Source organism: Micrasema longulum, unplaced genomic scaffold, assembly GCF_059751315.1.
Source record: "Micrasema longulum isolate JH-2025_06_02 unplaced genomic scaffold, ASM5975131v1 h1tg002717l, whole genome shotgun sequence".
NCBI lineage: Eukaryota > Metazoa > Arthropoda > Insecta > Trichoptera > Brachycentridae > Micrasema > Micrasema longulum.
In genome coordinates this window covers 1,249-25,801 of record NW_028279848.1, presented here as the reverse complement: position 1 = coordinate 25,801, position 24,553 = coordinate 1,249, and the positions used below count along the sequence as shown (strand labels likewise).

Sequence of the window (24,553 nt, the reverse complement as noted above, 5' to 3'; positions counted from 1 at the left end):
GTTTGCGAAAACACCAATTAGGTACTTCGACACTGAGACCCCGAGCCGGTACTTGCAAAGCTCGGATTTTTTACACGCAATTTCAACCATGTGTGTGATATTTTTTCAATGTTTGCGAAAACACCAATTAGGTACTTCGACACTGAGACCCCGAGCCGGTACTTGCAAAGCTCGGATTTTTTACACGCAATTTCAACCATATGTGTGATATTTTTTCAATTCTATCTGCAAAAACACCAATTAGGTACTGTAACACCGAGCCCGTACTTACAAAGCTTTGATTTTTTACACGCAATTTCAACCATGGGTGTAATATTTTTTCAATTCTATCTGCAAAAACACCAATTAGGTACTGTAACACCGAGCCGAAGCTTTTGTCACTGACTTTACTCAGTGGCTTGTCAGAACCTGTCAAAGTGCGCGTGTAATTTGTTGCGGGCCAATTACGACTCGGTGTTTTTTTTAATATACTACTCGACAATCCAAGCCATCCGGCGGATGGTCGCCAGAAGAGGACACCCGTCTGTCTTGTACTCTGACAACGGGACAAATTTTCGCGGCGCCGATAAAGAGATGGCTGCCGCCTTCCGAGACGTAGCCGAGGACAAGAAAGTGCGAGATGAAATGAGCACTATGAAGATTGAGTGGAAGTTTATCCCTCCTTCATCCCCGCACATAGGAGGGGCGTGGAAACGATTAGTTCGTCCTATTAAGAGAGCGCTGTTTGCTATACTGAGAGAGCAAGCGTCTAGAAAAGAGACGTTACGGACGGCGCTAGCCGAGGCTGAATTCTCGGTCAATAGCCGTCCGCTGACGCACGTGACAGTAGACCCCCGTGACGGAGCTCCCTTAACTCCGAATCACTTTTTAATCGGGTCATCCGGGGGCATGCCTTGCCTCGCGGATTATAGCGAAGCACCGGAAAACGTGTGTTTGCGCAAACAATGGCGCATAGTACAGAAGATGGCGGATGCTTTCGGGCGCCGATGGATGCGCGAGTACCTGCCGGGCCTGGGCGAACGTCAGAAATGGCGCATCGCGGCCGCTCCTCTACAAGTCGGAGACGTGATAGTGATCACCGATCCCGCGATGCCACGGAACCAATGGCCCCGGGGAGCCGTCACGGGAACCATGTCCGGGAAGGACGGCCAAGTGCGAGCCGTCAGAGTGCGGACCTCCACGGGCGAGAACACAAGACCCGCGGTCAAGATTGCGGTCCTGCTACGCCACACAGATGACAGCGCCCCGAAGACATCGCCCCGCGGCGGCGAGGTCCGATGCGAGACCAGCAGGTGCCGACTGTGCGACACCGGGGGGAGTGTATCGGACATCGCTGCGCGTGCGGCAAAGGAACATACAACGCGGCCTGTGACGCGGCGAACAAGCGCCAAGCATTAGACATCGACACCAAGCCGAGCGGCCCTTTGCTGGCTCCCAGGCGAAGATGGCAGCAGCACGGGAAAAATAGTTGAAATGACCACGGAGAGGCGGTCGAACCCCCGGCCGCGACCGAAGCTTCCCGAGTGGCTGCCAGGGCGACGAATGGCGCTCGGACGAGAGTGTACGATGCCAGTGTTTTTACAGTATTCTTTATATGTCGGGTTTTCATGTTTATATTCGGCTAGGAGTCTCGATTTGTAATCTAACTAGCTGCCCCTTAAATAAAGACGGTAAATTACGTCACTCGCAGGGGCAGAAGTTAGAATATCGAAACCCTAGCCACATATTTGTATCGGATTGCGGGGAATCAGACCCTGTCCAATCCCATTGAAACTTGTGTCACCCTTTTTATCAGTATGTAGGATCATTCCCTGTATCATTTGTACATTAATTAAGATACGGGGAAGAGGCCTACATACTCGTTTCATATGTGAAACGTATCCCGAAGGAATTATCGGACCTCATAAGTTTGAGAGTAAAAACAAAATATAAAATTGTCCAGCCAATGGGAGAGCGTGCTACGATATGAGCCGGGAAAGTCCGACCCCTTCTCGCTCTCCCTTGCGGCCTATGTGTGCAGTCTCGTACCGTGCCCGACCGTGACACGGTACAAATTTGTTAATAAAAGCCCTGTGTTTTTTGTAAATAAAAGTGTGTATTAATCAAGACTGCGTTTTTATTGAATCTACGCCCTCTCCGCCTTCGATGTCGCCGCCTGCTCCTTTGAAGAATATCGCCGCAGACTCAGCCTGAAGAAAGTTATCTCACCCGAGATAGCCGGTTAAATAGCAGCTGCAGAATCACCCATATCTACAGTTCAACTGTATGCACGACGAGGTGTCGTGTATAAAGAAGATTTATTATTTTTCTTAAGTTATCAACCAGATTTTGACAACCCTAAGGCCTGTAAGTTGCTTGTATGAAGAAAAATAGAGTTCGGCGAGTAAATTTGCCCAGTTGTTTTTAGACGAATATTTTATTAGTTAGCCATTGAAAATATGTTCAAACGACAATTTTGCCCTTGAATTAATAATTCAATAAAGTACTTCTTAGACAAGAACGACATATGAGCTACAGTTCAAAAAATAATGGTTGCGGGCTAACATGGACGAACATGGAGGTAATTTTGCCCGCCATCAATTTTTTTTAATCGCTTGGAATCGCATTTAAATATGACTGAATTTACAATTATAACCCAATTCAATGATTACCTAGGTCATTCTTAGAAATTAAAAAGTAAAGCATAGGATATATTTTTTTTAGAAAATCAACATAATTGGATGCCAAATTAAAAAAAATGCCTAAGTCCAATTTTATCGGTTTTGAGTATTTTGTGAACTATACATTTGTCTAAATATTTTTTCAATAAAGAATACCCATATCAAATTTTATACTTAAAAAATGAATTTAAAAACATTATTTTAATTTGAAAAAATCTCTTAGTCCAAGAGTTTATTCCCTGAGAAAAAATCCCTTAATCCTTTAAATACTTTTAAAAAATCTCTAAGTCCTGACCTTAGGTCCACTTTTTTACAAGCAATAATTTTGCACGTAATTCAACACGTAACAATTTAATATTTTTTTATCTTAAAATAAAGACAAAGAAAAACTTTAGAATACGTAGTCTCAATTTCGGCCTCATGGTGTAATGGTCAGTGCATTTGCCTACCGTGCAAGAGGTCTCGGGTTCGATTCCCGACATGGTTGATATGAAATATTATTTAAAAAGGTGTTTTTACACTAGAATATTTCATAGTCTGAGGACTGGCACCTGAAGCGTAAGTCTGATCATCTTACCTTCATGTAACAAAAATTATCAAGATTCACTGCGATTGGTGTACCAATGCAGTGCCCTATGCACCATTAGGTGCGGAAAGGGGATGATGATGATTTTTAATTTTCCGAAATTCTGTCATTAAACATTTCCGGAACAAAATAAACACCTAAACATGAAATATCTCGGAACTATAAAATGGTCTTAGGCATTTTTTAAATTGGGTATCCAATTGAAAAAAAGCGGGCAAAATTGGACGGTTTCGCGGTAAATATACAGTTCATAATAGAGGCCACCAAAATTGCAATCCATCGCGGTAGAAATTACGATCGCAAAAAAGGCTCAAAAATCAGCACGCGCGGGCAAAATGCTCGGCAATCGGAGTACATTTTGCCCGCCAGTTTGGCATTTGAGCGGTTAAGATTTTTTCGTTTTTTGACGCAATTTTTAGCGGGAAACTTTTCGGGGGATTCTCCACAATTTAAAGTTCGTATTCCCGCCGAAGGGCGCGCGCAGTGTGAACTCAATTATTGATTCCCGGCTGAGAACTTCCCTGACAGCTGTCGAATGCTTGGGTCGGTGAAAGTTGACTGCTGTCAAACGGCTGGCGCGGATTCCCCAATTTCACGCGAGACTGTTGCTCGTCTCTTCAATTCCCCGGCACACGATATTCATCAAATCATGCTCGAAGCTCACGTGACTTAGGAAGAAACCCGAAACCCGTGAGTTTAGCTTATGATTTTATTTCCATTTAATGTTATTGTTTAGAAATGTCAAAAAAAAATCAGAAGTATGACACAATAAGATCAAAATTCGTTACAACAGAGAGGGAAAATATCTTCGAGAAGGGAATATGGAAAGTATAGACCGTTGGCTGGTTTGAGTAGCCACTTTACACACTGTAACATTCACCATTCTGCCTGTGTTTAAACATCCTCATTCCCTCAACTCTTTCGTCTGTTGACTTTTGTGATGTAAGAGCAGGGCCCCAATTACAGTGGGAAGTAAACATTTATTTTTAATTTTATCTACAAAGTAAAATTAAGTTTTCTGTATGAAAACCAGAATATGTACGCATTTTTTTCTTTTAAACATGTTCAATTATATGTTACCGATGAAGATACTTTAAATGTTCATGCAAATATACTCATTTTCGTACACAAATATCAATTTTTCTTTATAGACAGTCCGAAGATAACTGTGTTAACTTGGCATTGTAATCGGGGCCGTGAAACCTTTATGGGAGAGATGGGTGAGATTCATCTAGATAAATTAATTCACCCACTAGGCAACGCCTGAAAATACTTATCAATTTTTATACTTCTTATACCAGTTGGTTTAATCGACAATGTTTTTAGTATGTCCAAATATTTACAGATGTTTTCCCTCTCTGTTGTGACAAATTTATATCTTAATCCCTGAGAGAAAATCCAGCCTCTACGAGCGTTTAGATATATTCTATCTAATGACTTTAGTACTGCCGCAATATACATCCCGAAACTGGCGATAGATCGCAAATTCAAACTCCCTAGTCCTTCCTCCGTCTTCTCAGCAGAATGTCAAGCTATACAAGAAGCTATTCATTTCTGTCTATCTCTCCCTCATACACATGTTGTAATATTTACAGACTCATTAAGTGCGGTTAAATCTATTTTCAACAACCTTTCTAATTCCGCAAGTGATGAGCTACTCTGTTCTATAAGACTTAACAGTTGGAAATTCAGTAGAACTGGTAGAGAACTAATCATAGTCTGGATCCCATCGCATCTTGGTATTAGAGGTAATGAGATGGTAGATGAACTGGCGAAAGCGGCTGCGATAGACGGCTCGCGTCCTCTTGAGTGTTGTGTGTGTTTCCGACATGTCCCCTCGAAATCAGAACGAGGCAAAACGACAATGGAAGACCCAGTGGGAGTTTACCTCCAAATGTAAGGGAACTCTCTATAAAGATATCCAAGAGAGCATACCAAGCTCTCCTTGGTTTCACACAAAAAAATTGTCTAAGAGATTAATCTCAAACATTAGTAGACTACGAATCGGCCACTATTGCACTAATAGCCACCTTTTCAAAATTAATATTGTAGGAAGTCCATGGTGTGAATGTGGTTTGGACCATGAGACTCCAGACCATATATTCTTTGGCTGTCCAATAAGGGACAAACATAATATGTACTCCTCCTTAAAAAAATATCCTTACCCTATTAACATAGCATCACTCCTCTCCATCCTTGATCCTGAAATTATCCACCATATAGGAAGCTTCCTCTCAAAAAATATGGTAAATTTTTAGTTTTTTTTAAAAAATGTTTATTGATTTTTATTCCTTTAAATAAATTGTACTCTTGGCAGAAATCATCCTTCTTAGGATGGATTGCCTTAATATAAAAAAAAAAGATATATTCTAAACATTGTTGAGACATATTAAAATCATATTACCATATTTTCATATTATAAATATCACTGTTATTATTCACATTTATAATTTTTATTTTTTATTATAAATGCATTGCATATTCATATTTGGGTGTCAATATAAGTTGTGTCTGTGTTTATTCAAAATTAAAATGACCAGCAAATGTTAAAAAAAATTCCAAAAAAAATGTTCGTATATACAAAAAATTGTTTGCTTCTACATTCAATGTGTTATTTTATTTGATTACAAGTCTTTAAAATGGAATATCAATGAAAGTAAGCATTTTTGACGCCTAATTTTCGCGTTTAACGAGGGAACAAAGAAGAAAACAAATATGGAAAATACATTATTGACTATTTTTTTCTAATTTGTCGTCTTGTTCTCTTCATTTCGAAAAAAACAGACAACTTATGTTAACACCCATCCTTAAGGTAAAAGTTATACAAGGCGTTGTCAGAAAGTAAGAGTACTCAAGTTTCGTATCATTTAAAAAAAAATTCAGTACATTGTTTGTATATATATTACTTATTTTTCCACGTAGTCGCCTTCCCGTTCTATGCAGGTTGTATGTCCCGGCACAAGCTTTTTGATGCCCTCCTCATAGAACTCTCCCGCCATCTCTTTCGTCCACTTCGAGACCCTTGTTTCATTCTTCATCAGTTAGAATTTTTATTTCACCCATGTGAGTCTTCAGGAAGGTGAAAAGATAAATATCTAAAGGCTCTGAGTCAGGGGAGTATGCATTTTATCTACTGTCAATCGGCGGTCTTCGCGAAAGTTTCCTCGATTTTTAACACCAACTCATCAGTCACAATTGAAGGTCTTTCAATTCTTTTGCTCGTCATGAATATTCGTTCTTCCTTCATTAAACCCACGACACCTCTTAAATACGTTTGTGCTGTTCATATCACTTTTGCCATAAACAGTTTTGATCTGTGCAAAAATTTCAGTACGAGTTTTTCCTTCTGCGAGAAGGAACCTAATGACGGCGCGCACCTCGCACTTGGTGGGATTTCTTATTGACATCTTTCACGGAAACGAACACTACAAGACAAGTTTTGATACTGTTTAGTTTTGATACTGCCAGTGCCTGTTGTGTTCAGGAGACCCCCCACTACCAATGAGTGCTGCCAACTTTAGGAAAAAAAATTTGCACAGGACAAGAGCCAAACAGTACTCTTAATTTCTAACTATGCCTTGTATAATGAAACTTTAATTTAATACCGACCCCCATAATTCTCCTTCATTAATAATAATTTTTTCAACAAGTTCAAATCTTTGGCGTCCATTGTAATAAAGCGGTTTAGGACACCCAGCATGTGATCAAAACACGCTCAGCACCCGCGTGCAGGCACCTGGCCCGCACAAAAAAATAGGCTTTTAAAATTACGCATTTAAATTTGAAATTAAATATTCATATTTAAAGCATTAACTTTGTGGTCAAACATTTTACTAAATGTTATTAAATATTTGTTTAAAACCACTTACCGACTTTTCTATGTCTACCGGTTTCGAGACGTACCCGTCTCTTCGTTAGGACACCAATTAAACCATGTTACATGTTGGTTAATTGGTGTCCTGACGAAGAGACGGGTACGTCTCGAAACCGGTAGACATAGAAAAGCCAGTAAGTGGTTATATACAAATATTTAATAACATTTGGTTAAATATTCTTGTTTTTTTACTTTTATCAAAACTCATATATGTAAGTGACTAACTCTGGCTTTATGATATTTACATATTAATGTTATTCACAGCATCCCATGTCATGAGCATTTGTAATCTGCAATGTCATCATGAGAAGTTCAGTGGCCTCATCTTCACAAGTCCTCGTGTATGTCGCCTATAGGTAAAATCCAAACATCGCCATGGCTCCTTGATCGCGCACTGCTCTAAAACTGCTCGGTAAGATTTCTTGATTACTTTTTATATTATGTCATTACTGATTTTGTCCGAATTGTTAGTAGACGAGGTCTGAATTTTACCTCCTGAGAAGTTATTAAGGTTAACATACCTATTACAAGTGAAATGAACCATAAGATCACCACAATTTAGAAACCATGAGTCACACAGTTTATAAACGATTAGTTCACCACAATTTATAAACCGAGAGAACTAAAAAATATTCTCACATCTCACATCTTCGGGATTTGCACTGGTTAAAAACCCCAGAGAGAATAAAGTACAAGCTTTGCTGGACAGTATTTAAATCCCTTCATGAAATGGCTCCGAAACACCTATCGGACCTTTGTATTAGGGAAAATATATGTCAAAAAAAATCTACTCTTAGGTCAGCATTTGATTCAGGCAGAGGAAAACTTGTCAAAATCCGGCGCTCCCGAACACTAGATTCGGAAATCGTGCTTTTGCCGTTGCCTGGAACCAATTGCCTTCAAACTTATGAATCATCGGCAGTCCCAGTCAGTTCAGATCCTAACTAAAATCTCACTTCTTTAGTTTATCACACCCCCAATTTTGAATCAGAAAATATAATATATCACTTAAGCTTAGTTAAAATGTAAGTTTAAGTATATAATTGTAAAGCGCCCTTGAGGAGATGTTTCACAAAAATGGCGCTATTTAAATCAGCCAAATATTATTATTATGAGTTAGAAACTAGTTTTAATATATCTCCTCTTCAAGACCATCGAAATAAATCCGACCTTCTAGTCCTGTTTAAAATTCTCAACTCCTGATCATGCGCCTGAACTACTGAGCTCAATAAAATTCAATATCCCAATTAGAAACCTCAGACAAATCTTCTCTTTCATACCGATAACCATAGAACTAACAATGGTTTTCATCTCCCTATGCCCAGAATTCTTAGGTCTGCCAACAAACATACCAGTCTTAATTTCTTTGATAACAAGTTGTCTTCTTTCAAACGATCACTGAATCAAATTCAATTATAAACACTTCTCTCCTGCTTCCACTCCCACTAAGTCTACTATGTACCATTGTGTCCTTCTACTTTTCTTTATAATAATTTTCTATGTATAAATATGTACTTAAAAATGCCAATTCGGCGTATATATAAATAAATAAATTATTATAATTATTATTCATTACAATTTATGAACTATGAGTTCACACAGTTTATGAGCCACGAGTTGACCACAATTCATGAAACATCAGTTCACACAGCTTGTAAACCATTTGTTCACCACAATTTATAAATCGTGAGTTCACCACAATTTATGAACATACGAGTATTTACCGTATTCATATAAAATAAATTTTTTAAAATTCCATATCGTTATAAAACATCGAACATTGTTTCAATTACTTATCATTTTATTTTATATTTATTTATTTCGACGGCTTCGCCTTTGACAAAGCATAAAATAATATTGAAAAATAATTATAAGAAAACAAAACACCTGAACGCAGTATAAAAAATATAGATACATTAAATAAAATCAGCAGAAAATAAGGAAATAATAAATAAAAAAAAAAAGAAATTATAACATAGGTATGCAGCAAATTAACATAAATGAAGGATTTAAATACAAAAGTATTGAAGTAACAGAGGCAATGTATCATAGCATAAACAGTAAAACAAGGATAACACTTGGTACATTTTTATATTTAGAAAAGAAGTGATTAAAAAGTAATGATTTTAATTGGTATAAAGATAAATTAAATAAGTCTAAGTTTCCATGTTTGTTTGTTAACTTGTGGAACCGTGGAATAGGTGAGTATTTGGCATAGTTTGAACTATGCAAATCAACAGCAAAAGAAGTATTTTGTCTCGTCTGTCTCACATAAAAATTCACACAATTTAAAAGTTCGGGACTGTCAAGAACATTATTTAATAACTTGAAAAGCAGCATTGTTTAAACCATTGCTTTATTTTATTAAATTAATTGAATACATTTAAAAGGATGGCAGGCCCTAATAGTATCCAAGTATAAACATTTGACTGTACGTCTGTGTGTATTCTAAATAAGTCAAATAAAACAGTATAAATTTTCACAGCATCCTAGCCCCCACCTCCTGTCAGTATGGACTGGGTGTGGTTCCTGGTGGCCATGTTACTCGGGGCACTGCTGGTGCTGGGGGCACAGGCCCTCGTGCTCTCATGGTACATCCAGGGGGCCCCAGAAGGGCAAGTGCCCCTCCCTCCGCCCCCCGTGCCCAAGGTAAACTATCCAAATTTACTATCAGTGTTGAATGCATTAACTTTGTGATCAAATGTGTAAATAATTGTATATAACCACTTACTGACTTTTCTATGTCTACCGGCTTCGAGACATCTGGACACTAATTACATGAAGTAATGAGAAAGCTCGGTGGTTTCTTTAAAAATAAATATTTGTCAATCTAATTATAGAATACTCAGTTAAACCAATGATTTATTTTCTTCTCAGTCATTCAATTCAATTTATTTATTCATATATATGTACATTACAAAATGGAATATCTTAATTCATACATATAGAAATAGTAATATATATATAAGAAAAACACATAAGTATACATAATATCCAGAGAATAATATTTTTTTTAAAAAAAGGGAATCTTGTAACAAAAAACTCCCTCAGAGCCGTGAAAATTGTCAATGTCCAAAGTAATATTGTTCAACATAGAGATTTTTTTTTTTAACTTTTTTTTTTTTTTGCACCACAACAGGCCAGGAGGCTTAATTACAGTGGTGAATTACATCACAGAGCACCCAGGCTTGAGAAAAATCACGTTTTAATTTTTGTGTTCTCACCGGGAATCGAACCCGGAACCTTCCGTGCGTGAGTCAAGCGTCTTGACCACTACACCACGGAGGCCGCAGATAGCCCTTCCAACAGGCATATCCATCGGCAGGTTGGTCCTGTATACTGAAATGTGAAACAGTCTACGCTGACGCTGTCTTAGGTAATTATCCGGAACATAAAAGCTAATGCTCTGCATAATTTCAGGGTTGTCAATAACACCGCGCAGCAATTGAAAGAAGTGTGTAGTTAAATACACATTATTTCTAGTCTTTAAACTGCTGTAACCGAGCATACCCTGGAGGAACTCAGTGGAATAAAGCCATGGATAATATCCGCACTCCCTCATGTAGAGAAACCGAAGAAATTTCTTCTGAACTCTCTCCACCATAAGAGGGTACTTCAACTCACACGGTCCCCGAATCATCGAGCCACTCTCGAGTCTACTTCGCACCGAGTTATAAAGAATTCTCAGTACTCGTGTACTACCAAAAACCCTGGCAGTACGCAAGACGATGTTGTGTTTCGCTATTCAGATGCGTGTTTTGTCACTCTCCGACCAGAACTTACAACGTCGTGGCTATAATTTCAAAGTTTCAGTGGAGATTTTCAAAATAACATAGTTTTAAAAAATCGTAGCAATTATAATACGATACTTTTTTTTTTGCTTAGTTCGACAGTCATACGTATTGTTAAAACCACCGTACTTCCTCGTTTCATAACAATGATTGTCTCCTTTAAGCGATTGATTTTGTCACCTGCAGGACTTGGAACAGCTCGGCACGGGGTCGGACTGCGCAGCGGCCTTGAGCCTGGCCTTGCAGTTCTTGGTTCAGGAGCTGAAGGTGGCGGCGGGCCCCCTGGCCTGGCTCCACCGGAAGCTGGCGCAGGAGTGCGACGACCTTATAACCAGAACCACGTCGGGAAAGCTCTTCGACTCCCTCACGGTAACTTAATCACCCGATAGCAGATTTTGACTTCTGGTGACACGGTCGGGAACATGAAAAGAAATGGATTGCAACAGAGATGAAACATCACTTAATAAATGACATAATTTTGTAACCTCTCATTTGCAAAATCTTAGAAAAAAGCAGGTATAATAAGAAATTGTTAAACGCACCAATTTCAAGAATGACTAGACAGGTGCCACCGTTTTGTAGCAAAAATTCACGGACTGTGTATACTTGTAATGCCGTATTGAACAGACTTCGTGAATTCGGCAATAGTTATTCCCACGTATCGGATATATTTAGTGTAGGGTATTGTTCCTATAGAAAAGCCTTATGAACTTTTTCAAAGATGGTGAATGGTAATTATATTTATTTATTTATACATTTCATAATATATACAATTTTTTGTTAACTTTGCCCAGCTGTATGAAACAGTACTTACTACCTATGCCTACCAAATCTGAAGTCCCTATTTTAAAAAAGACATAGAGTTGTTGGAGAAAGTCCAGAGAACGGCAACTAAAATGGTAGTTTCTCTAAGAAATAAATCATACAAGGATCTCTTAAGGGAGCTCGGGTCGAGTTCACCAGAAGAGCGAAGGCAGCGTGGTGACTCGATTGAAACATTCAAAATCTTAACTGAGCAATATAATGTACCCAAGTTGAAATCAATGTTCACTATAAATTAAAATTGCCATCTCAGAGGTCATTTGTTGAAACTAAACACTACCTCCTTCTCATCCAACCCCAGGAAGAACTTCCTGACAAACTGAGTTGTGGAGAAATGGAATGGCCTTCCCGAGAAAGTGATTGGTGCTAGTTCAGTGAATGTTAACTAGATGCACACAGCAATGTATAATGTTTAATAACCATGTACACTTGAACACTTGATATACACGCATTAGCTTAATAGCTGCTAGTGTATTAACAATACTAATAATAATAATATAAAAAATATTAAATTTCTAATCAAAACATAGATTCAAAGAGAGATTAATCCGGAAAAAACCAATCAAATTGAGTCAGTATTAAAATTTTAGCTCAGCTATGTTTGTAAATATTATTTGCTCGACGTTATCAAAAGTTACAGGTCCCGTCGTCACTACAATAACCGGATTCCAATCTCTCTTATTGCTCTCTCGGCAGGTGCGCAGTATTGTGATGGGAGACTCTGCCCCTCGAGTTCGCTGGGCCGGAGTGCAGCAGGTGGACCTCGGACCCCGCGGAAGGCTGAAGACCCTGGACCTTCTCCTGGACCTGGATTATTCCGGAGGGTTCCGGCTGGCCGTGGACGCCGGAATGTTGCTCGGCAAAACAGCCTGCCTCGACATTGAAGGTGCTTTGAGAATCAAACTCTTCGCTCCGGGAAGCATGATGTATTATTTCTAGCAGGGATGCTGGGTCCCATCACCCTCGTATCTCATCCTCATATTTTTCTTTGAAAATATTTTTGTAAGTTGATTTTTGGAAGTATATGTAATCCAAATATACTGAAAAAGATTGTTATTTGGGTATGTTCCTAATAACTACACATAGCTAAGAAAGATCTCAGGCACAATAGAGAAATATCCCCCTTTTTTTACAATTTTAAATTAATAAGGGTCTATGAAATACTGTTGAGTAAAATACATTTTTTTTTACTATTTAGTAGTATAAAAAATATTTTTAAATGTATAGTTTTGAATTCCCACAAAAACAGTTCATTAGATTGGCCACGCCCCTAATATGTCACGATTCTTGTAAATTTTGAACTTTGTGGCCATTTAAATTTAAATACAACACCCTCACAAATCTTGACGTCACAATTATTAAGGCCAAATATGTCGCGTTTTTGTAGGGAAATATTTTTTAATAATTTATTTGTTAAAGTTAAGTATGAAAATATTCCATATTTTTTATCGGTATTCGTAGTATGTGATATTTCCCCTTTTTATGCACCCAGAAGCCATACGAATGCTTCATGAAGCAAATATTGGCGGTTTAGCAGCCATCTGCTTTTCATTCATCAACTTGTCATTTATATTATAAAAAAAACCATATTATCTTTTACAGAATATTTTATTTTTTCTTTCTTATGTTATACAAAAATATTATAACTGTCCATTATTTACTATAGAAGCAAAAATTCATTAACATTTTCTTGTATACCCACGAACAGGCCATGCCTTTGTGGGATTTTTTGTTTGCTATTTTTCTATTAATATGTATTTCATTGCTATGTAATTATGCTTTATTTTTTTAATACTCTGTTTTTTTATTATGTTTATTGTAAAAAAAAAAAAAAATTAAAAAATGTTCTACCTGATATTTACTGTCTACATTACATAATAGTTTACCCCATTACATAATGGGGTAAACAACCCGTAAAGTATTGTTGGCTACAAAATTTTAATTATGTAAAGTTTCACGTCAAAGGGCTTAAAGAAATAATATGTCTTATTCAGTGGTCGGCTTGCTGGGAAGGGCTCGCGTCAGGTTCACCACCAGTCCCTACACCCACTGGTCGCTGTCCTTCGTGTCCCCCCCTCACCTGGAGCTGAGGGCGCGTCCCCTGAGGGGCCGCTTGGCCGCCCTGCTTCAGGCGCACGCCAGGAGAGCGCTGCAGAGGAAGCACACCCTGCCCAACTACACGATAAGGTGAGGCGTGTCAACGCATCAACTCTTCATCATTGAGGTACGAATGCGGTGGACCATTTGTTACGTGTAGGGTAGATCAAGTCTCGTGCATCAGATCCAGTCAAGACTATTACAGTGAAAATCGTCTTTTTAAATTGATATTCCATATTGACTGTACCGGGAATCAATAACACAATAATAAGTACAAAGATGTGCTACAAAAATTCCCAAATTACTCAAAAGGATGCCTTTTCCACGGTAGATTAAAAACACTAGGACTTACATCATTGGAAGAACGACGGAAGAGAGGGGACTCGATAGAAACTTATAAGACACTCAATGATTACTACGAATGCCCCCTGCATGCAGTGGCGTGCGTTCCATATAAGCACATAAGCAGTGCCTACCCTACTAGAATTTTATTAAAACAATAACAAAAAATAATATAAAATATACGATTGACTATTTGTAAAATTTGAAAATTGCGCCAAATGTATTTCGGTTAAGTCGTATTTCGTTCCGATCAGCGCGTCGCTAACGGCAGAGGCACGAACTAAATATGCCTATTTTTTTTCATTTATTAGTGTTGTATACATGATCAATGCGTGTGTGTGTGGGTTATTTTTCAGTTGTAATTACGCATGTATGGGTTAGTTTTTAGGCAGTGCTTATTTTAGAACGAAAAACGAACACGTTACTGACATCTAACGTTTTTTTCAATTATTATTTTACAAAAGACAGTCAAATATCAAACGTCAGATAAATAACCTTAAATTTATTTATTTTTTACATTCGAGAATAGAGTCCATGTTTATTTTGCTAATGAAAAAATTTAAATGGAGTTTTGTGAAACTTGTGATAGTGACGGAAATGTGTGTTTAACCAATGCATACATTTTGGATTTAAAGCGTTCTGGCAGTTTTTGCGATGATGTTACAAAAGCATAATATTTAACAATACAAAGGCGCGTAATTTTGACATATTGTTTGAAAAAATATTTTTAGTGAAATCATTGAAAAATAGGTAAAAAAATATTGACAATTTCCACATATCACCGTTTTTACAAATTTTGTGGAAGTAAATGTACACTTTAGTGTAGCATATCAATTTTATTTTTATGTAATTCCTATTTGTTACATACATTTTTCATTTCCTCACTTAAGCGTTTTCCTCGGTTTTACACTTTTTTTCTTGCTCCCTTGACAAACGTAAAATGGGGGTTTTGCTGTATGAAAGAATTCAACTCACCAAACGCCTGATATCAAAAAGATTTGCCATTCAAGAGCTCAAAAGTTATCTGAGTCATCGAGAGTTTTCTTCGCTCATATTTTTATGGAAATTGTTATAAATGACTAAATAATAAATTTATAACATTTTTTCCTTTTAATTTTTACCCAACCTAAAAAAGTAAGCTAATAAATAATAATAAGCTACAAAATAAATACCTGCCGACAAGTCTCTAAAATAAAGAATGGCTTAGCGGGTTATTCCTTCAAACAAATCTGAATTGTTTTTTTGTCACTTTCTCACAAGCAAAGCTTCCGATTGAATTTCGTAACTCTAAAAATTAATTTTTAATTTATTTTCAGGTATAAACCATTCTTTACGAAGATAGATCCAGCTCTGTTGGATCCTCCCGCTGACGATCCCAGCATGAAAATTCAAGGGACTTTCGAAATCACTCTACTGGAAGTCAGTCGATTGTTCACCGAAATTTGGACCACTACTAAATTGCAAAATGAACAAGTATACTGCAGTATTTCCCTGGATTCGAATCCATGGATATCTTACACGCAAGATGACGAATACTCTACTTTTACACTGGATATTGTTATCAATAAAGACAGAACTCAGCAGCTAGGAACCGTGTTTAAACAAGTGAATGCTTCGGACGAAAAAACTGGGAAGAGTTACGTCGTCATCGAGACTGTCGTGCCTCTCAGTGCCGCGTACAAGGCCGACCTCAGAAGAGGGGACATAATAATAGCCGTCGATAGCAAACTAGTTTCGAGTATGAGCCAAGTGGCTAAGTTCGTCAAGGCAATCAGCCGCCCGTGTTTTACGGTTAGAATCGAACGCAAAGTTAGAAAAGCGCAAGTGGACGACGCCAGGATTCTGAGAAAGGACGAAAGCACGAAGGACACTCTGTCTGTCGGCGACGGGGAAGAAAACGTGCCGAGAAGGGGAAAGAGCAATAGTTTTTCGTTCCGGAAAATGTCAGAAGTGCTGGAAAGTGCTAGAAATGTGGGGCAAGAAGGAAGGGCACTTCTTAGAGGTACACACAGTAATTCTAGTATACAGGTTTGTAAATTTATTTGCTTTTTTTTATACTTACTAAGCCCTAGGATTTACGTCATTGGAATAATGATATAAACATATAAGATAATAAATAATTGCTATGACTGCCTCCTGCACGAGATGCATAAATTGAATCCTAACACCAATGTATTGGGTCATAACTGGAAGCTCTTTTGTCCCTAATTCCACCTTAATTCCCAAGAAAAACTTCTTTCCAGCGGGGTGATCATCAGAGTGCAATAAATCATCAAGGCCAGTTGTCTATTCCATTTTGGTCAATCAGTTCAATATCCGTATATTTGAGTAAATCATGAGAACAAAAATATTTATTGATGCGGCTGAGATTTGTCCGATTGCCTTTCTATCCATTATATTAATACTCTAGAATTGATTGATTGCGTCTGTCCCTTATAATCGTGCGAAGGAATTTGAGCCTTATTATCGTGGTATCAATGCTAAATCACAGTCATTTTCATATGTCTTGAAGCCCAAAGGGACGATACTTCTAGGTAACTGAGGTGCAAAGAACCAAAAACTGAGGCCCGTAGGGCCAATGTTGCCTGCTATTAATTATTATAATTGTTTTATTCATAAAAATATGTTGTTATTCTGTTGAACAGGACTCTGATAAATCCACAACCATAAGCGATGTGCCTGACTCGCAGGAAACTCAGAGTACCTCTTCATCCAAAAGCCAATCTAAGCCGGATGACTCCACCGTTGCCAAATCCATCACCACGACGCCGAACATCATCTCATTTTCCAAACATTCCGACACTATTCAAATGACATTCGGATTCGGGTTACGAAAAAGACGGTGTTCCGTCGAAAACAGAACGTCGTCCGACAGCTCGAACAGCAGCACGCCGACTGCGTCCAGTCCGGGAACGCCGTCGAAAAGAAACTTAGACAAAAGAGATCAGAGCGTCACGAGAAACAACACCGAAGAATTAAAAGATAGTAATCATAAAAACAATAGTTCGTTTGATGGCAACGCAATCGACCCGCAGAAAGACATAGACAAAAGTACAGATGGTAATGTTAAATTTACGTGCGGGTCTGTGGAAGATCTGTCGCAGGAACAATCCGGAAACCCGAAAATCAGAATTGATACTCAATCGAAAGCTAAATCTGATACCGAGTTTTCAGACTTGCTCCAAACATTCTCCTCGAATCTCATTCCTCTCTCTGAGTTACTAGAATATAACGAAAAAATGACTTTCAAGTTGAATAGAAACCACAGGTATTTGAATCTCAATGTCTGGGGAAAGAACGGTAATAATCCGGACGAAATTTTGCTGGCGTATTTGAATATTCCCTTGGTAGCTGTGTTGAAGGAATGCAAGAAGTCGAAGATTGGTCAGAGCATAAAAAAGTTTACGCTCTTGCCCCCAGAAGTCAACCTTACTGTGAGGTAAGAATTTGCACATTTTTCCTGACTAACTTAAGGAAATTCAGTGTTTTTTTTAAGTTCGTTATTATCAGTGCTATGATTTTTCATTGTTTTTTTGTTCTATTTAGTACTTTTTAAACTAAATTGTCAATCATATTTTATTTTAATGTGCCTCATGTTGAACATCAATTATCTCAGCTTAAGATTGGTTTGGCTACACCATCCAGTTGTCAGATTACTGTTTTATTGTCTATGCAAATTCTCAAGTTCCTATTTTTCTAACAGTAAAACCCATCCGCTTTCCGGACACTCTGGTTTCGAGCCCTGTCTTTGCTACGGAGACATCCTTCTCTCCTTCCAATGGAGTGTGGCAGATTCTTCGAAGGGGTCCAAGGATTCCAGTCAGGACAAATCCGCTCAGGACTTCGAAAGAGACGGATCGTCGGGAGATTATGAGATGGTAGAACAGGCCTCCATCGCCATCGAGGAAGACTTAAAGAGCTACGGAGAAGCGAAGTTTAAAAATCACGATTTTCTCAGAACGCATTTTCACAGGAGTACCCAGTGTGATTTCTGCGGAAAAAAGGTACAGTTCATTATTATTTTACAAATTTACACCTGTCAGTTTCTTCTTCTTCTTCTTCTTCTTCTTCTTCTTAGTTTTTTTGGCTTTTTTTACCCCTAACTGGGGTGTTCTAGCCAGTGTCAAGTTTAAGGTATCTTATTTAAATATTTACACATGTGTTAGTACTACACATACAAGTTAGTGTGTTAGTATTTAATATTACAAACACTTTACATTATATAAAACGTATTTACATAAAATTTTAAATATCTGTTTATTGGGTGGGAACAAGAGAGTCAAAATATTAGTGGGGAATGGGACGCTGATTTTGGAGAGGTCAGATAGGAACTCAGGATAACAATCATTTATGGGGCATCCAAAGAAAACATGATTCAGACCTCCTCAAGCTGACATTCGCACATGGCAGAGTCCCGGACATGGATTCTAAACAAATGAGAACTATTGCAACAATGTCCTATGCGCATATGCATTCTGCATATAGAAGATGTCTCAAACTTGTTCAGAATCACTTTGGAGAACCAAGGCTTTTCTGTTACATTTGGTTCCAATTGGAAATGGTGTCTTCCCTTGGCTTGGGAGGAGGCTACCCAATATTCTTACCATGTGTGAAGTTGCTTCTCCTTTGTCATAGCGAGGAGATCACCTAGTGGTAGGAAATTACTATAAGCAGGATCCCCGGAATGGACCGCCTCCTTTGCCAACTCGTCCACCCTCTCGTTACCGGGAATACCACAATGGCTAGGGATCCAAGACATAAAAATGTTTTTATTGGATGCCTCTGATAAAGAAAGAAGAAATCGAGTTTCCATGCAGAGTTCGTCCTCGGGATATGAGGATGGGGGGGATTCGATTTTTTGTAAGGCACTCAGGGAATCCGACAGGATAAGAAACTTGCTATATTGTGAGCTTAAAGCGTATTTGACAGCTTCTCCGATTGCGATACATTCCGCTGTAAACACGGATGCATTCTTGTGCAATTTGTACAACTTTAATATATGGCCGCACCCGTGTGGGTTGGCGAATCTGACCGAGATCCATCAGTGTAGATAATTCTCCAACCTATCCATCTTGACGACCGAATACGGTTAAATGTACACCGGGGCCGTAGGTGACTTTCAACTCCAAATGTGAGTTCAATATTTGGGGCGTATATAGAAACTTTAAATGGAAAACGATAAAGGGAAAGAAGGTCTTTAGGGTTAATGTTAAATTCAAAAGATTTGTAAAAATTAAGTCTGTCAGTTTCAACTAGATTCAGTTCATTTATTTCAAATAACATATACATTACTAACTAAAATTCAAGACGTACAAAAACACAAAAAATACATTTAGAGATTCTTGTCAAAGTAGTAGAAGAATCCTGCTCCGGAAAACCCCTTTGGATACATGGAACAGATCAACATCCAGAGCGATGTTGTTCAGTATAGCTGTAGCCCTTCGGACGGCAGGGTGGTCCTGTATATTGGAATATTTATTTAATACTTTACAAAAATATATTTCAAAATTGAATTTACAATGTATTCCTCACTGGGAAAACATTTTACAATTTTATTTTAGTGTGATATATATTTTTTACATAATGAATTGAACAAGTGTAAAAACTGCTTTCAATTTTAATTAGTATGAATGTGTTATTATTTTCTGTTTTTCTTTTTATATCCTGTAAGTTTTTTTTTCTCATGTTCTTGTATATTCAAAATTATATCAATTCTAATAAATAAATAACTATAACAGTGTAATTCACTCTCCAAGCACAAGAGTTGGTCTCTTTACTAGATGTATAAAAAAAGATTTGTATACATGTTTTTAAAAGAGAACATAAAAAATTTAAAATTTGAATGTTTACAGATTTGGTTGAAGGACGCGGTACAATGCAGAGACTGCGCATTGTGTTGCCATAAAAAATGTGTGACCAAATGTTTAAGTTCTGGAAAATGTCAGCCTCCCCTCACCAATCTGCAAGGTAACACAATAAACACCAATAAATATTTTTCGAACATTGAGCAACTATAGTCCTTAAAATATAGCTGGATTAAAATGACAGCTGTCAAACTAGTGTCAATAGTGATGGAAATTACTGAACACTGATCAAATCGATTTAATCAGTTTTTTCATGCAAACATTAAACTCTGTTTCCGAAAATTGATATTAAAACGCAAAAACAAGACTCTAAAGACAATTATTCACCAAAAAATAATACATTTTTACTTTTTTCATGAACAACATCACATGAATTATTTTTTTATTCTATTAATTTGTTCCATCTCTAACATTTTTGCAAAATGATGTAACCTTGTATGAACGTTGTTAATAATTAGGTTTGTTTTAGTTTTTTTTTGTTGTTTTAAAGCTGATTTTATATAATTATGTTGATTTATATGTCAAGCATTGTATTAAAAAAATAAATTAACATGCCAGATACAAATGATTTTTCGTGTCAATATAAATCACTTCTTAGACATTACTACAAAGTTATGTCGTCACTTTTGCTGACAACTGTCATTCTAATCAAGCTATATTTTAAGGACTATAGAAATTAATACCCGTATGCAGAGACAAAACTTAAGGTGAGGAAAGTACATTCTAATCTCATATGCAGAGAATAACCCGAGGGTGAAGACAATAGAATGTACTGATCTCACTTTAATATTTGTCTCTGTATACGGGGTATAAATCTCTTTCCCATAGAGAGTGGTTAATTTGGGGATATTTATTTTTCCCGTTCGACTAATTTTTGCTTCATATATGGCCACACTGATGATTAAACATAAAAAAATATGAACATTTGAAATCAAACACGATGATTTTCATTTAGATTTAATGGTCGGCGACCTTAAGCATTACTCACAACACTTAATTAGGTTGAATTGACCAAACCAAAGAAGCAAAGAGTCGTCGCATTAAAAAAAATTAAAATCTTTGAATTAATCACTGTTGAGAGGGTAGAGAACACCCAGAATACCACCAGAGAAGTGTGCAAGCGCTTATCTATCTTTAAAAAAAAGATATTTTCTTTTTTTACTAGAGTCTTCAATATCAAGATGGCAATATGCAGCTCTTGACTACAAAACCAGTATGAAATTATTATGTTGATTATTCTAGATGACTGCTTGTCCCCATCAAGCGAGCTCCCTGCTCCGATAACTATACAGGCCCCAGAGTTCCTTATGACGGAGCACATGGACAACGCAGAAAGCTCTTCCTCTCAGCTTACTCCTACAGCATCGCAAGAATCATTGTTGAAAGACTCGACCTCCAAATCCGACGAAGGTTTGTTTGGCACCATCACTTATTATAACTTTTGAACGCATTAGAACTCCTTCATCATCATTATCCCTGAACCAAATGCAGTGTAGTTCCATCATCTGTTACATGAAGGTAAGCTGATCAATCTTACGCGTCAGGTGCCGTCCAGGAACAAAGAAATAGATATTATTCATTATTTTAAAAAAGCCTCCTTTTTTTTTAAAGGAATAACCCGTTGAGCCTCTATTTTGAGGCTTGTCAGCAGGTGAAATAGAGGGGGTGGTTACGTCACATTGAATCTATGTGCACACATCTATATATATTATATACATAGCACATTTGCTAGGATGAGGCGTTTGGTTTTATTTGCTACCTACAGGACCCTGGTCAAGATGTTGCATTTTGCCTACCGTGGGTACCTATATTGTTCCGGTGCCAGAACAACAACTGAACCGAGCGTGTGTACATGTGATTTCTTTTATTCTCACCGCGATCGCAAAGAATCTATTTTGCGATCAATAACTATTAAATCCACTGCGTTGTGTAATTCGTCAAGTGCCCCTCCTTCCTAACAACTAGATCGGATCTGATCCTGACTGCCGTGAAAGAATTACCAGCAAAAAGGTGCCAGAACCCAGAATAAGGTAGGAATTGCAATCATCGTATGTAGGGTTCTGTAGTAAAAGTAAATAAATGATAACGCATCCCGCGAACCAGTACTTTCGAGCGTGCATCTGCTAACGGGCAAGTGGCGCCATCAGGAGGTATGGAAGGAGGTAATGAAAAATACACCACAAAACATAGACCAATTGATAAAAAAAGCCTTCTCATAAATAACACCGAATATGCTACTAAAAATGTACAAAACCTATATCAGACGTACTCTCGAATCCGGGTTTCAGGTATGGAATCCCTATTTTGTTAGGGATATCAACTTGTTGGAAAGAGTCCAAAGACGAGCTACAAAGTTGTCGCTGAGCCTAAAACGGCTTCCATATCTGGAGAGCCTGGAAACTCTCGGTCTCACAACGCTGCAGGAACGGCGAGAAAGGGGTGACCTGATACTCAACAGTCACTATAGCTGCCCACAGTCTCAGGCTGGAGAAAACGAGATTCAATCTAAATCCACAGAAGCATTTCCTGAGCAAATGGGTTGTTGATGGTCGGAATAAGCTGCCACAAGAGCCGCTCTCAATGTGTAGTCTCAATGAGATCAAAAATGACTAGATTTGTTAGTGCGCCAACAGCTAACTTTCGTTCAAATAGATTTAAGCATATCAGCTTTAAGCTGCTCGCTTAAAAATTAATATAATAATATTTGTATGTAACTGCTTACCGACTTTTCTACGTCTACCGGTTTTGAGATGTACCCGTCTCTTTGTCAGGACACCAGTTAAACCAACACGCAAAACCCACTATACGCCTTCACCATAGTTGTTGCACAAAAAGATAAAACCATCATGCCATGCATTTAAATACACAGACACCCAAATAACATATACAAAGACGACGGGCTTAAATTAAACTCATATACAAAAATGAATAGAAATGTGCCTACTACCGACTGCGACACGGTACAAATTACTAGTACTTAAACACACACTTTTTTCTACAAAATACTCAGTTCACTCTGAAGATGGCTCCTGCAATGGTAGCCGAAACTTCGGAACAAATCCAATACACACGGTATCACCCAAAAAAAAAACATATTGATAACAGTGACCGTGAAAACCTTCGCACCTATTTACTTCCATATTATTTACTTTTAATTGTTTGTATGTAAGATTCGAACTCCTGTTTCTTTGTTAATTTTGTGCAACAACTACAGTGAAGGTGTATAGTGGGTTTTGCATGTTGGTTTGATTGGTATCCTGAGGAAAAGACAGGCACGTCTTGAAACCGGCAGATATAGAAAAGTCGGTAAGTGGTTACATACAAATATTAAATAACATATAGTGAAATGTTTGACTACAAAGTTAATTCTTTTAATATAAGTGAAATGAAATTGACATATCAAAACACTTTTCAATCAATATTACACGTCCACCCTGCCAGAAATTGAACCCAGGACCTCTAGAATAGACTTGTTTTCACTCGATTTCCTTAGTCAAGATTTTTATCCAAGAGCAACTGTCGAGTCGAAAGTACTCATCCGGGGTTCTGATTCTTCTTCAAGCAATGAAAGCTAGACGACCCAGTCGCGCCTCGTCGAGGCATGACGTGTCCTCAGAAGGGTCTCTTTCTTCAGGTCAAAGGGTCCAATCGCCATGGTCAGGGATCCGTAGGGAATTAGAAGTGGGTAACTCACAAATCCTGGTTTTGAAATTTTAAGCATGAAAAATAAACAAAAGTGGGCGGCAGGCATAAAAAGGTTGACGACCCTTGCTTTACATCATAAAAGGAGCCTCGTCCTCGGGGGACCGCTGGTTAAATCCGAGGATGTTAAAGAGCTCGCTCCCTACCTGATAGCCCGATACTTTACGGATCTGGGCTCGGAGGGCGAGAACCATTCACAATAGATCTTCACAGGTCGCAGTGACGTCAGGAGCTTACATAGCTAGTTCTACATCGCCTATTGCGGCATTGCAGTGGCGGCCATCTAACCTAACCTAACCTAAACTGACTAACGTAACCTAACCAACCTAACCTCACGTGAGTTGGCAGGATCGCTGGGCCGGGCCGCTCTGGCCGGGCTCCTGGGAGGGCTGCGACGAGTGGGTAGTGCGCACAGTCTGGCTCCGCACAGTGCACCGCAACCTTCAGCCAGGAGTTTGCCCCCTTCACCACAGCACACATCTAGGTAATGTTGTGTCACACGCTTAACAATTTCACCGCATATACAAACCATACCTAATATCTGTACCTTAGAGGCAGACATTTTAAAGAATCTTCTTTCTTTAAGAGGTTTCTAATAATTAATAGCATTCATTTGTATTTTCATTATCTTAATAAATTAGTTTTTTCATTGCAAGACTCACATTTCTTCAAAATCATTGGACATGATCAAAACCTGGATTCGAAAATTGAAATGTCATTTTATCAAATTCTGGATTTGCATCAGCCTGCATCTGAGGTACAGACGTAAAAGTATCATTAATAGGGAAATATTACATACTATGAAAACCGATAAA

At 38.1% G+C, this 24,553-nt stretch overlaps 2 protein-coding genes across 2 annotated transcripts in view; both read left to right on the top strand.

Moving 5' to 3' along the window:
• Pdzd8 (PDZ domain containing 8) overlaps positions 1 to 24,292 on the top strand; it is a 29,371-nt gene extending 5,079 nt beyond the window's left edge. Inside the window, exons 2-12 of the mRNA XM_088241035.1 lie at positions 7,385 to 7,532; positions 9,606 to 9,769; positions 11,098 to 11,280; positions 12,430 to 12,619; positions 13,728 to 13,920; positions 15,489 to 16,200; positions 16,818 to 17,611; positions 17,876 to 18,176; positions 20,025 to 20,139; positions 21,279 to 21,446; positions 24,087 to 24,292. Coding sequence (XP_088097161.1) covers positions 9,632 to 9,769; positions 11,098 to 11,280; positions 12,430 to 12,619; positions 13,728 to 13,920; positions 15,489 to 16,200; positions 16,818 to 17,611; positions 17,876 to 18,176; positions 20,025 to 20,139; positions 21,279 to 21,446; positions 24,087 to 24,226 — 2,934 coding nt within the window. The 5' untranslated portion in view covers positions 7,385 to 7,532; positions 9,606 to 9,631 and the 3' untranslated portion in view covers positions 24,227 to 24,292. The remainder of the gene's footprint in view (positions 1 to 7,384; positions 7,533 to 9,605; positions 9,770 to 11,097; positions 11,281 to 12,429; positions 12,620 to 13,727; positions 13,921 to 15,488; positions 16,201 to 16,817; positions 17,612 to 17,875; positions 18,177 to 20,024; positions 20,140 to 21,278; positions 21,447 to 24,086) is intronic.
• On the top strand, positions 499 to 1,398 carry LOC148271701 (uncharacterized). Its single transcript, XM_088241034.1, has one exon. The coding sequence runs from the start codon at positions 499 to 501 to the stop codon at positions 1,396 to 1,398; it is 900 nt and encodes a 299-aa protein (XP_088097160.1).
• Positions 24,293 to 24,553: the final 261 nt, after the last annotated feature.